Genomic DNA, 14,473 nt, shown 5'->3' on the forward strand with positions numbered 1-14,473 from the left:
TCGCCCCGGTGAATTCATAAATCATTTATTTTGCTGCACACCTGGCCCATTTATAGCGTTTAAACGTGAAGGTCTGCCAGTGTTTATGACGGGAACTGGAGATAATTATGCACATCGCAAGTAAACCAGTAATAAATCCCTCCCCCGATGTCCGAACCAGATGTACGGATGCAGATCCTGTGGCAAAATAAGTCATCTTCCTCTTCCTGCCCTTGTGTATATAAGTTTTTTTCAACACATTATGGAATGCAACCCTCTTTCTGCTTTATTTGTACATGACTTTTAATTTTTTTTGTCCCTGTCCCGTTTATTCAGCCAACAGGATCACAAACCTGAGATCAAGTAAGACCAAAACAAAACAAAAACTGAAAGGGTCCGTTTCCATCTGTGCCCATCTTTCATTTTACTCCTCCATTATAAAAACAAATAAATAAAAATCAGTCAGCGACGCGGATCCATCTCGCCGCTTCCTGAAACATTAATGTGATTTATTGTGGAGCGCTCAGTCGTGTTGAAGGCAGCATTAACGTGAAACCCCCCCATCTAACACGTACACAACCTGGTCAGGTAGAACCGGATTATCTTGAGATGACACCTGTTTCCTGGTATATCACTGGTTAGCTTCTTCTAGCAGTTAGAGACAAGTAACTAAAACAAGTAATGAAACACATGAATCGGTTTCTACCTAATTAATATCTAAGGACGCCTCAAAGGGCCGGATGTAACTAATAAATGTAACTAAATGTAACTCAATGTAATGTAAAATTAAAAGTAACTACTCTTGAACTTTAAATAACTCTGGATTTATTACTTATTGAAGTTACAAACATTACAGTTACACAGAAAAAAATATATTTATAACATAAATCCTTTTAATTTGACAGGTTATTAAACCCACAGAACTCCATCAATCAAGGATCAAACTATCAATCAATAAAGAAAAATAGCATCAAACATTAACTTTGTTCAAAATGTTTTTGTCAGAATTAAAATGGGCTGAATGACTGCATTGTGGGAAATGTAGTTTTTGGTCAGAGCACACTTTTGACCTATTTATTTTTAGACATTGACCTTCTATTCTCTCGTGGGCCACATGACATGATGTGGAGGGCCACTTTTGGCACCCGGGCCTTGAGTTTGACACATGTGCTGTAAATCGTCCTCACAATATTTAATTAAGGTAACCTGGTTATTCCAGCGTGGGTCATTGTTCTCACATTAGAGGCCGAAGGAGGAAAACACACCAGGTTCCTTCAGAGATTTAAAGAGATCTTTCCCCACGCTGGCTGCCGCGGATGAATGTGATATTAATCTTCAGTATTCCTCGTCCACTGCTGCGTACAGACGGTCGCCAAAATGCCAAAAGGGTGTAGGTGAAAGCAAAAGAAAAATGCTGCCTCTCTCTGTGGTGCTTCCACAAAGATAGAGCCCTTCAATCGGAATGGGCTCGGCGTCCTCAAGGGCGTTTATCTCAGTGCAACCTTTCAGCTCAAGTAAGAATTTACAAGACACTTATCCCAACCCTCAGGCAATACAATCCAATATGTAATATACTCATGTAAATAGTCTTGTAATGAAAATGCCATGCTTGTTACTCTTCCATTTATACAGACCTCCATTACTGTACGCACGGCTCCACTGTTCAGTCATCGTCTGCTCGCTTTTAAATCCGTCAGTGGCGTGACAGAGGGCAAATAACGAAAGGTAGAAAGATAGCTTCAGAAAATGAAAACTTTGATCCATTTCTCATCATTTTTTCACTTCCATCATTTGTTTTGTACCCCCACACCCACCGCCCCCTTGCGCCATAGAAAAAGCTTGATTTACAACTGCTGATTAAACTTAAAGTGATTTATTGCGACTAATTATCATTCAGCGGGATCACACATCTGAGTTAAAGGCGTGACTTTTAAATCCTCCATTTATTCTCACGAAACATTTTGTTTAAGATTTAAATGGTTTCTCAGAGTGTTTAACGTCGTCTGAAGGAGTTTTTTATAAGATGGATTTTTTGCTGCCGTTCCAGATCTTGGGTGATCGGCGCCATCGCCTTGCTCTGCCTGCTGGGGCTGACCTGGGCCTTCGGTCTGATGTACGTCAACGAGAGCACGGTGGTCATGGCCTACCTGTTCACCATCTTCAACTCCCTGCAGGGAATGTTCATCTTCATCTTCCACTGCGTGCTGCAGAAGAAGGTTTGTGGATCGGAGTCAAGCCCCCACCCCAAAGTCTGTCCTGGCTGGACGCGGTTTAACCCTCTGGTGTCACGCAGGTGCGTAAGGAGTACGGGAAATGTCTCCGCACTCACTGCTGCAGCGGGAAAAGCGTGGACAGCTCCATCGGCTCCGGAAAAGGCACCGCCTCTCGCGCTCCGGGACGCTACTCCACGGGATCTCAGGTGGTGCAGCGACTTTTGGTTTTTAACTTCTTTATAGTATTTTCCGCGCTATAAGGCACACCTACAAGCCTTAAATTTTCTCAAAACCAGCCTTATATTTGAAAAAAAGTTTGAAATAGGCCATTTATTGAAGGTGTGCCTTATAATCCAGTGTGCCTTATATACGAAAAAAACATTAGGGTAGGTTATTTATTGAAGGTGCGCTTTATAGTCCAGTGCATCTTGTAATCCATTGCGCTTTATAATCCAGTGCGCCTTATATATGAAATTGTTTAGAATAGCCCATTTATTAAAGGTGCGCATTATAGCCCAGTGCACCTTATAGTGCGGAAAAATACAGTACTTTGACTTGCCGCTCTTTTCAACATCATCTTTAGAAAAGTTTTCTTCTGGACTGATGCTGAGTCACAAGTTTTAACCTTTAAAGGTTCCTCCATAGGTATGCCAAGCACAGCATCACTCTGTTTCATAAATCCGGTGAGCTGATTATTATGACTGAACATTTTAGTAGAGCGACACTCAAATGTCACGAAGACTTGCTCATAAATGTGTATTTGTCTTTCCACAATTATCCAAATTCTGTGCACAACGGGCGAATCACCCTGTAAGGTAAATTGTTAATGGATTCCTCCCACATTGATCGCTACAATACACTATAATTGAACATCATATCCATAGAGTTTGATTTTCTTCCAATGTTCAATTATAAACAGTCCCTTTAGAGTCGAGCGCTCGTCGGCAACCCACGACGCAAGCTGGATTCCGCCTGCAGATCAAAGTGTTTAATTATACACAGCGCCTTGACAAGACTCAGAGACTCCATATGAGCGAGACCGGAATGGAAACACTCAGAGAGACGTGGTCGCTAACTCTTAGTATTTTGAAATAAATGTGTAATCAGCAAAGTGCATGCGAATCCGTTGACTGTGAATCATTTTTATCCGTCTGAAAAACAACTAGAAGAAGCCGTGGTGTTATTTGCGACCCATCTGTGCCTCCAGCACCGGAATAAAACGACGTATAAGAAGCTAACAAGTCACCCGAGGTCAATGTAGAAGTGCCTAAATTGACGTTCTGATCTCAAAAATGCGGTATTGATCCGTTCACTTGGGTGTTTTTATCCTCGTTGGATTTAGCCTCTGTGGGCTGAAACGGGTTCAAACGCCACATTTCACCTTTTGATGGTAACGTTTTTGAGATAGACCAGACGAGTCGCTGCGGGGGCCGCTCCAATTCAGTTAACGGTGGTGGAAATGACTTAATTAAACTGAAACCTGTCTCCAGGTGTCGAAGGCAATCACAGAAGAAACATTTCTTAAATGTGCTGCTTCGTTTCATGTATTTACTCTTGAACTCATCCCTTTAGGCCTGAAATCTGCTCTAGTGGAGTAAAGATGATATTTAATTTTTTATTTTATTTTTTAAATTAAATAGATGACTAAAGACCTCACAGAACTATAAATGATGCTAAACGTACTAAACTGGGATCATTGCTTCAGGGAAGCTGTTTGGGAATGTTTCGCATATTATTTCACTATTTCTAAACTTCTTTTATTATAATCTGGAATATTCCACTGAGCCGCTCGATAAAAAGTCATCAGCGCGACGGTTGGATGTGGACGCCCTTATCTTGTATCATAATGAGTCAGGATGAAGCGAGCCTTCGCTACCTGAGACATGACATAATTATTGACTTCACCCGTCCTCATACTAATGATCATCTTTAATCGGAGTTGGGTTTCAGTGCTCTTTATCTGTCATATATCAGCCTTCATTGCGTCACAACGTAAAACATGTCTTGACGTGTTTGTTTGTCTCCACAGAGCCGGATTCGCCGAATGTGGAACGACACCGTCAGAAAACAGTCGGAGTCGTCTTTTATGACCGGAGACATCAACAGCTCCGCGTCCCTCAACAGAGGTACCCCCCCCGTCCAGCTGCAGATCTTTATTTAAATGAGTCCTGGATGCACAAACAACCGATGCAATACTTTTTCCACTTCGAGACTCTTTATCAGTATCAGAATTATATTAAACTTCCAGCAACAACTTGGGGAAAAAAAAAAAAAACGACCCATGTCGAGATATCGTTCAACTTCTCCTGACATAATCTAAATAATTTGCAATTTAAAAGAAATAAAAAAAAAACTCTTCAATTCAGCTGATAATTATCACCAAATATTAAAGTGATTGGAGTACTGTAACGCTCGTACACCTGAGATTTTGCCTGGATTTAAATAAATAAATAAATTCTCCTAAACACGAAGGAAAATGAAAGGAGTGTCCTTTGGTGTCGCGCTGGCAACAAAATATTGTTCGTTCATCTTTTATTTTTGAGGCATTACAGATTATTTCTACCAAGAATTCAGTTTAATCTCAACCTTAAAGAGACACTCATCTTTTATTCACGTTATGTCATCTGAAAACGCAAACCTTGAACGTAAAAGTGTACATACTCTCAGGAAAACTGCTGAAAAGCAACCTAAAATCAATTTAGTGGAATTCCCTCTCAGAATAAACATCTACTGAAGCGTTTAACCGTGATGCTTCTGACAGGAGTAGTGACTGAATGTCAGTTTCTCAGGCTTAAGGTAATATCAAGTAGGTCTATTTCAAGTTTTCCCATACCAGCAGCGCTGGCGGCCCCCCATCCCTTCCACCCCAACACCCTCCTCGCACATCGCATCTCTTGATGAAGAGTTCCACGCTGCTTCCTCTCTGAACACGCTCTGCTTGCGTCGACGCTAATGCGTAGTTACAGTGATGGATTAATATTCAACACAGGGAGGAAGTGTCGGGATATCAATAATTAAGCACTCGGTTTAAAAACCCCGTCAACAGACTCATTGTGGGAGAAGCTGGATGGGAACCGGGGAGGCGAGGGGGTCGAAGACGAGCAAACACGGATCTTCCATAAAGGCGGAAGATGGAAGGCAGAAATTATTTTAAAAAGCTGTTTTTCCACCACCCCTCCCCCACCCCCCCGGTTTCTCACCAGGCTGGATCTGCTCAAAAAAACAACATAGATGAGAGTTTTCAAAGTGTTTCGCCATCACGAATATCAGAAGAAGCAGATGCAAATTGGATTGCACTTAAACGAATGATGTGTTGAGATGCAAATATATTTCTTGGTGATCCCCCCTCCCCCTCCTGCCATCCCACCATATCCTGAAACCTTGCAGCTGACACTCATGCCGAGTGCGGAATCATACAATTATCTTGATAACACGTTAAATTTATCCCAGAATTTGACGTTATTACAGCACTTCAGCTTAGTTTGGTTTTTGCAAATTTATTAAATGCAGACAATATCTGTGGGGAAATAGTCATCAGGATGTGTTTTCTTGGATCTGAAGGACCTTTTTATTCCCTAGTAAAAGTATTATACACCTAATTAATACTAAAAGCAAACAAAATAAAAAGTGAAAGCTTTCAAATAGAGGAAACACTTCTGCTATGAAAAAGGTTAACTTTTACAAGCCATTGTAAAAAAAGTTTTCTCTGTTGCAGTAGCATTAGGAGTACCGCGTGCTGCCAGAGAAGAAAATTACTGCACACTCATACCTCAAATAAAATATGTTTATCTGTGGAGATGTATGCATGAGTCTCGGATTTGGCCGCCTTAAAGTAATAACGTCGCGTCATGTTGACACGGAGGGAAAAAATCTTGTAAACAGGAAATGACTCAGAAATATTTTCAGCACGCTCGATGTTTTGCATAATGCATCTAGAGGTTCAAAAATAAATTGTTTTTATCAAACAAACATTAGGGAATGTGGAGGTAATCACAGGGCTTTGACTATGAAGGCGGCTTTGGTGTCATGGTGGATGGAAGGGAACCTGATGACTCATTCAGGGTAGCGTAAGTGGAAGATATAGATTCCATTCTGTCTGAGAGACGAAGGCCGTCCTAGAGCACAAAGAAAACCACATGCACTATAAGAAAAGGACACGTCGCCGCATTCAGCGCTTTTTTTCAGCAAAGCCACGTAAGATGGTGACACAAAATATGATCTTTGACCTCTGCAATCAAACTCACAAGAAAGTGACCATGTGTTCGCTGGTTGCAAGGCTTTCAAACTCTCCATTTACCGTTCAATGTCGTCGTTAATTCTGATGCCAGGATCAGGGAAATGACAAGATCAGGGATAAGCTTTCTTTTTTCTTTACAGCAGGGCTGTCAAACTTAATGTAAAGTGAAATAAATGTGATTACTAAATAATGTTTAATAACTCTGAATTCATTACTTACTCAAGTTACAAACATTACATTTGCAATCAATAAAGAAAAATAACATCAGACACAAGTTAGGACATTAACTTTGATCAAAATGTTTTTGTCAAAGGTAAAACTGGCTTAATTACTGCATTGTGGGAAATGTAGTTTTTGGTCACTGACCTTTTATGCTCTCGAGGGCCACATAAAATGATGTGACGGGACCACATTTGGCCCCCGGGCCGTGAGTTTCACACATGTGCATTATTAGCCATTGGTAGCTCAATCTGTTGGCGTAGCTGACATGCTTTTTTTTTCTCATAATACTGATTTAGAGCATAGCAACAGTTAGCTTAATGGTTTCTTTCTTCGAAATGAAAACCAAAGCATCATGGGATTCTTGTTCTTATTTAGGATTGCTAATTTATGCTGGTAGTTTTTGATTCTGCTACAAAATCTTTGACAGGTATCTGTACATGTGTTGCGTTAGCCGTGTCCGTGCTTGTTTGTAACATATGTCTGTTAGCACAAATGTTCCGTCTGTATGTGGAGCACAAAAAAAAAAAAAAAAGTAATGGACAGAATTAAACGTGAGCAGGACATCCATCGGGGTTCCATTAGCCATGTCGGTTCAGCTGCGCCGCTTCCATGTAGCTTAGCCGTCTCACATTAATGATCATTTGGATGTTAACGGCTGTCATTGCTGCTGCATCTGCCCAACTGATATGTATGTTCTTCTCTTCCTTCCTGCACACCTCCCTCTTTCTGTCTCTACTCTGTTGTTCTCTCCTGTTTTTTTTTCTGTCTGACTGTCTCTTTCTGGCTGCTCCAGGGGCTATGGCTAACCATCTTATACCTAATGCACTCCTACGTCCTCATGGCACTAACAATCCCTATAATACATTGCTTGGGGAATCGGCAGTCTATAACAACCCTCTGGGCATGTACAACACACAAGGTGTGCTAGCTTCTTTTCATTCTTTAACGTTGTGGCGGGGGCAGTGTCTTTTAATGTCTGGTCCTGGAGAAACCAGGAAGTGAACTTTTCTGTCGCTGAAACAACTTTGGGATTGGACGATTTAAAAGTAACAGCTTCAAACTGACCCCAAATCCTCCCGTTCACTCTGGGTTTCTTTAATTTTTTACATTTTTTTATTATAGGGCTACAATTGAAAAACACTGCCCTACGTGTTTTGTGTTAGCTTTAAATAAACTCTGGCTTTATCGCAAAAAAAACCTCACAGATTTGTTTTGCTGTGGCGTTTTTCAGTGGACTTGTATCTCGGCTCTTCATCACTTTTTTCGAGTCACAATCAGGCTTTTTGTCCCACATAAAATGTGAAAATGATCAAAAAACGGTGGCCTCGGCGAGCCGGATACATTCCCAGTCATTTGATTTAAATGTGCTCTAACGTCAGTGAAGCTTGTGTGTAAATGTCTTCTGTGTCTGTTTTGGTATTTTGCTGCTGTTGGGATTGTCAAACAATGTTGTGTCTATTTAATCTAATCTTGTGTTAGGATTTAAAATGAAAATCATTTATTTTTGTATTAACAATTAAGTACGATGAGCAAACATGAGGGTTGCAATTGATTGGATTCTGTTCGTGTCTAGATTACTTCATGCGTAAAATTTCCTATTTTTATTATAGTTCCATTTTCTGCGTATTTTAATAGAACTTTATTAAAATCACTGGCTTAATTTTAAATCTTTTAGTTCTTCTAAATTTGAATCCATATAAAATTGATCTTCATTTAGTGTTAAATTCTTGATTTGTTCAAATACTAGAATTTAACCCCAATAATAACACATCTGCAATCAGTCAACAAGAAATGCACTTAACTGTGAGACTATTACGACTGTTTACTCTGCAAAAAGCAGTTATTATTATTCCCGACCCCCCCCCCCCAACCATGAATTTCACTTCACGGAAACTTTGTGAGTCTGTAAACCTGGGAAACTCACGTAAAACTGATCTTAGATCAGTGGATAATTTATGTTTGCAATAAAGAGCGCTGCACTGGGGCTCGTGACAGAGGGCCGTAATTCACTTACATTGCCTTAGATGTAAAAGAAATATCCGAAAGGATGAAAATATTAATACATCTGAAGATTTACTGGCGCGTTTGATGAAAAGCGCCAGGGTTGTGTATTACGCTGCTGATCTTGGGGTGAACAAAGAAGTTCTATTTGTTAATAGATATTTTGTGATTTCTTTTCTGTGGCTATGCAAAAAAAAAATTTGCATCCCAGAAACATTTTCTTGATGCATCATCGGCATACTGTTTGTGCAACATTTCTCTCCTACCTGTCACTGTTATGCTTATTGTGTTTTTCTTCTTTCCTTTCCCTCATGCTGTCCCTAAAAGAGCCCTACAGAGAGACAAGTATGGGAGTCAAACTAAACATTGCTTATCAAATGTAATTGACTTTGGCTTTTACTTTCTTTTTACTCAGTACTGACAAAAGAGGGGGGGGTACTGAAAAAAGAGCGCCGTACCTTTTAGAAGTAATAGCATCCTTTTTATCACGACGGCCCGACCCATTTTAAACAGATCTGTGGAAAAATCATTTCGGATCACATCCAGGATTGTACATCTCGCTGTAGTCGGTGCCATTAGATCTTTAAAAGAGGCTGTTTTTACAGGCGAATACCAACCGGCACTTTTGCTACTTGCTACTACAAGTCAGCTAATCCAATTACAGACAACTTTCAGACTCACCTCAACATTTCATAGGACACATCGATAGAAATTGATCTGCATTCTTTCTGGTGAATATTGAACATCCTTTGCTTTTCATTCCCTTTGATGAAGCTAATACACTCCGTGAAGGTCTCCCAACACGCCTCGTCGAAACTGTCGGGAGGTCAGACCAAAGTAGACGATCTTTGGCGAGTTTCAACCATCGTGAAACTCTTTTTGATGTTGGCCTAGTCGGATCAAAGAAATACCAAATCTAAATGTTCATGCTAAGGAGAAAAGAGTCGATTTAGAGAAATTGTGACACATTCATCTTCAGATATGAAATGAATTGATTTTTACCCCCTGGTTTTATGATGCCACATTTTGATGCTCATATGGGACAATATGGCCGGGTTTCAGACTTACTTGCTGTTGCTGTGATTTGTGTTCACTGCATGGTTAAATGCATGGCAATGCTTTTTTTTTTTTTTGTCTGCATAAGCTTTGTTTTCTTGTGCCGCACATATATCAGTGTTTTCATCACTGCCATAGAATAATTTGACTTTTTGAAAATGTTCTTTTGTGACAAGGTAAGTTTTATTAGCTCTATCCAGAATTTTTTTTACATTTTTTTCTTGTCTCATCCAAGATATTATTCCCTAAAATATACCTTAAATTGGACGAGTGATATTTTCATGCTGAAAGTGCCTCAGGGTCAGAACATATTTCAGAAATTGAAAGGCCACAGTGTAGTTTGTGTTTGTAAAATAAATGGCTGACATTTAACTTTTGCAATTACATCTTATCAAACTTCACCCTACTCTTTCTTTCCACTCTACTCCCCCCAACCAACCCATGTTTGTCATTCCAGAGGGAATCCTGAACAATGCCCGGGATACAAGTGTCATGGATACTCTACCACTGAATGGTAACCATGGCAACAATTACAGCATCGCCAGTGCTGAGTACATGAGCGATTGTGTCCAGATCATTGACCGGGGCTACAACCACAAGGAGACCACCCTGGAAAAGAAGATTCTGAAAGAGCTCACCTCCAACTATATCCCCTCCTACCTCAACAATTCCCACGAGCGCTCCACCGAGCAGAACCGTAACCTGATGAATAAGCTGGTCAACAATGTTAGCAACGGTGGCAAGGACGGTGGCTACGGGATGGGCTTGGGGATGGGGATGGGGATGTGCATGAATGTCCCGCTGAGCCTGGATGAACATTCTGGCTTTGGTCCGCACCACGACGAAGGGCTGGGTCTGGAGCTAATCCGTGAGGAGTCTAACGCTCCTCTGTTGCCCCAAAGACCGCCCCCGTCGCTGCAGGCGGTGGACAACCTTCACAATCACCTCCACCAGTCAGTGCCGCCACCTCTGCCGCTGCCCCACCATCCCTTCACCTCCGCCACCACCTCGTCGTCTTCTCGACGGAGGATCCCCCAGGAGAACAGCGAGAGTTTCTTCCCCTTACTCACGAACGAGCACACCGAAGACGAGGGCTCGTCGCCCAGCCATAGCCACCAGAGAGACTCTCTGTACACCAGCATGCCCATGCTCTCCGGCCTGCCCGACGTCTCCGCGGAATCTGCCGACGGCTCCAAGGATGGCGGCGACGCCAAGAGCCCAGAGGCCAGTTTGGATGATGTTTACTACAAGAGTATGCCCAACCTGGGCTCGCGTAACCACCTCCATCAGCTGCAATCCTACTACCACCTCGGGCGGGGTAGCAGCGACGGCTTCATCATGCCCCCAAACAAAGAGGATCTATCCCCGGAAGAGGCCCACCAGGAGCCCTCGCACCTGGTCACCAGCCTATAGACCCCAAAACCCTTCCACTGCTCCGGTGTCCCTTCTTCTACTGTAGTCCACTTCTTCTCCCTGCCCCCCCCCTTGTTACATCAGTCGTTGGCAGTGGTAGCCTTTCTTTTTATTCTGTGTCCCCCGAGTTGGACGCGGAGCACATAACTGTACTCTTACTGTTGCCGACCACAAGCCAGTTGATAATCGTTCCGTTTGGGGGCAAAAATCTGTAACTGTTGTTAGACGTTTGCGGGAATCTGTTGATGTTTTTCCCCCCTCCAAACCTTGTGTGGTTTGACGTGTTTTGTCTCAATGTGAAAAGAGACATTTACCCCACACAGGATTTTTAGGTCTCAGAGAAATAGCCCGACATTGGAAAGCAACTGCATAACCCCAAACTCTGTAAGTCTAGTCAATAGGCTTCATCAGAATCAATGGGAAATTGAAGAAAAAAAGGACTATTTTATTATACTTCTGTATCTATATTGACTTTTTGAAAGTTTTTCTTCCTCTTTGGTGAGTTGCAGCACTTTGCTTTCTTTCTTTTTTTTTTTTTTTTTTGCAGAAGTGTACCTTCAATGACAACAAAACACACAAAAAATACATTTAAACACATGTTGAACAATACCATGGAGGAATTATCGAGCGTATGCTTTCAGGCATAACTATTCTTTTCTTTCATTTTACTGTAATAACAGTTGTTAAAAGAGGGAGAAAAAAAACTAATGAGAATTATGAGATATTTCTATGTTATTGTACAGATGACTAGCATTGCACATAATAGTATGCTTTTTTTTGTTCCGAGCAAAACCTTTTGTCTCTGTAAATGTAGTGGTTAGGAGCAATTCTGTTCTGTTGTGCTGCCCTTTCTGGGCTTCTGGTACCAGACTGGTTTTTGTTTTCCTCTTTTATCACTCTCGAAGAAATGACCATCTAAATAGAAGCATAAAAACACACACACACAAAAAAAAAAACACATCACAACAAATCTAAAAATCTCTTATTGTGCAGACAGACGTTCACTCTTGTTTTCATGTCGCTTTTCTACTTCTAGTTGATTTCTTTTACCCCTTTTTTACCGTTTCGGCAGCAGGAATCTTAATAAAAAGACTGTTGAGGAGTAAGTTAATCAGGAGGTGTCTCAGAAAGATTTTTCTTTTGCATCGGTATTGGCATTCAAACAACAAATTGTGCTTCTCGAAGATAAATCAAAAAAGAATATTGATTAGTAATAGGTGCTTGTGTGAATAAAGAAAGATTGTTGTTCTACTTACTAAAGAAAATGCTTTTGGAGTGAGAAAAAAACTGAAAATGTCTTTCTTCTTCGAAAAAAAACACATTTATTTATTTGTTGAAATGAACAGTGATAAAAACAGGCTGGTAAGTTTAGTGACACGGATAAGTTTTAATTATTGGCTATGATTATGGCTTCTTATTTATTCCTTTTGTAATGGTTTCCAAGGTGATAACCTCATAACTAATATTTGTTGTGACAGTGAAGCTTGTTTACCAACAAATAAATTGCTGATTAAGATTTATCACTTAGCTATGACAAACGTTCTGGTGTTTTGTCTTGGTCTTGGAACTTTTTTTTCAATTTTATTTTTTTAATTTTATTTTATTTTTTACGAATAACAGCGAAGGATCTCCAGGTGATGGATCAATCTGTTCTTTTTTTTTTTTTTTTTTTTTAATTAATAATCAATATCTCTCATTAGCCCTCTGTCCATTTTAGTGCCAAAAATAAATTTTTGGCCCAGCAACAGTGGATGTGTTCTGTATGCTCTGGTCTGCTTTACAATAGAAGCAGTGATTTCATAAGCTGTAATAAATATTTCAATATCACCGCTGGCGTAACCACTTAATTCTTTGCTGATACTGCATGTTTCACATGACTGTGATAAGCTAGACAGGAGTCAGAAAGTCACCTGGACTCAGAAGACGCGAACAGAGGTGAGTATCCCTTCTCCATCTTAGTCTTGGGAACTGTTTTGCGTGTACAGTGGAACCTCTACTTACGAATGTCTCTACTTACGAAATTTTCTACTTGCGAAACGCCTGAACAGGAAAATATTACCCCTTGTTACGAAAGAAATTTCGATTTAAGTAATGTAAAAACACTGTATCGGCTGATACTCGAATCTCCCACAGGTTCCTGAACGCAACATTCTCATAGCTGCTCTGCCATTGGCTGTTACCTAGCATCCTGGCGTCCCATTGGCTAAGAGGGACCTCTGTGGTGCTAGATAGGCGTCTATGCAGCGTCTTCCTCATTCGGCCTGAACCCATGAGGTGTTCTGATAGTTTAACGTAAATATATTAACTTTTAGAGTATTCACTATGGACCCCAAGAAAGTGACGGAGAAAAGAGGAGAAGAAAAGAAGAAAAGAGGTTTTTTGTCCGTACAAACAAAGCAAGAGATCATAGAAAAGCATGAGGAAGGGATGCGTTTGGTTGATGCATCTACAATCACCACGTTATTAAAACAAAAGGAAGTTTAAGGACTTTAAGGCAATGTGTGGGTGGTTGGAGAAGTTCAGAAGGAGGACTGGAATTCACTCTGTTGTTCATGGGGGGGGCAAAAAACAATGAGGACAGCAGTTAAAAGGTAAATAACCATCTTTTTTATTCTTTATTCTTTGTTTTTTCCTTATGCACAACTACTTCATTGTGTAATAATCTAATTGCAACATGTATTTGTTACATGTTTTGATGCATTTTTAAGCTTTTATGTCTGAATTTTTTGGGGGGGGCTTGGAACCAATTAGGGCATTTGCAAGGGAAACGCGTCACGACAAAATTTTCTACTTGGAAATTTATTCCAGAACCAATTAATTTCGTAAGTAGAGGCACCACTTTATTATTAGATGTTAATATTTGATCAAATAAAGAGAGTGTCATCGACGTAAAGGAATATTGGTGGTTGGAGGACCGTTTCCTCCAGTGTACATGCAGATGTGGGTCACTGGTCTGGAGTGGGTCAAAGGCAAGGACAGAGGTCAGAGGGAACTTCCCAGTGGGATCAATAAAATGTACAAAAGACGCTATGTGGTGCTCACAGGCTAGAAGGTTTTCATTAAGGATGCATTGTGCCGTAGCCAAAATGTGAGTACAGTTTGGATAAGTCAATAAACCAAGTTAAGTATCTGAATCTAAGAGAAGAAACCAGACCGCCAATGATTGTCTTATCTTTGACGACAAAACAATCATTACTATTCAGTATTTTTTGAAACTAGATGCACATATAGCCCTGATAAAGCCTTGTTCCAGGCAACACCTGCAAACTAATAAATATATAACATCCTTCAGTAATCGTGTTTTGGTGTCTTTCAGCTCATTGTTTTTGCTTCATATTTTGGTTTACTTGGG

The 14,473-nt window shown here is 40.6% G+C and overlaps 1 protein-coding gene across 2 annotated transcripts in view; it reads left to right on the forward strand.

The window, feature by feature from the left end:
* Positions 1 to 13,344, forward strand: part of LOC137590367 (adhesion G protein-coupled receptor L3-like) — a 178,839-nt gene extending 165,495 nt beyond the window's left edge. For both annotated transcript variants that reach the window (XM_068307945.1, XM_068307946.1), the window contains 4 exons: positions 2,027 to 2,195; positions 2,273 to 2,398; positions 4,222 to 4,318; positions 10,166 to 13,344. In XM_068307945.1, the coding sequence (XP_068164046.1) occupies positions 2,027 to 2,195; positions 2,273 to 2,398; positions 4,222 to 4,318; positions 10,166 to 11,121 (1,348 nt within the window). In that variant the 3' untranslated portion in view covers positions 11,122 to 13,344. The remainder of the gene's footprint in view (positions 1 to 2,026; positions 2,196 to 2,272; positions 2,399 to 4,221; positions 4,319 to 10,165) is intronic.
* Positions 13,345 to 14,473: the final 1,129 nt, after the last annotated feature.

This window comes from Antennarius striatus, chromosome 23 (assembly GCF_040054535.1).
Source record: "Antennarius striatus isolate MH-2024 chromosome 23, ASM4005453v1, whole genome shotgun sequence".
In the NCBI taxonomy this organism is placed as follows: domain Eukaryota; kingdom Metazoa; phylum Chordata; class Actinopteri; order Lophiiformes; family Antennariidae; genus Antennarius; species Antennarius striatus.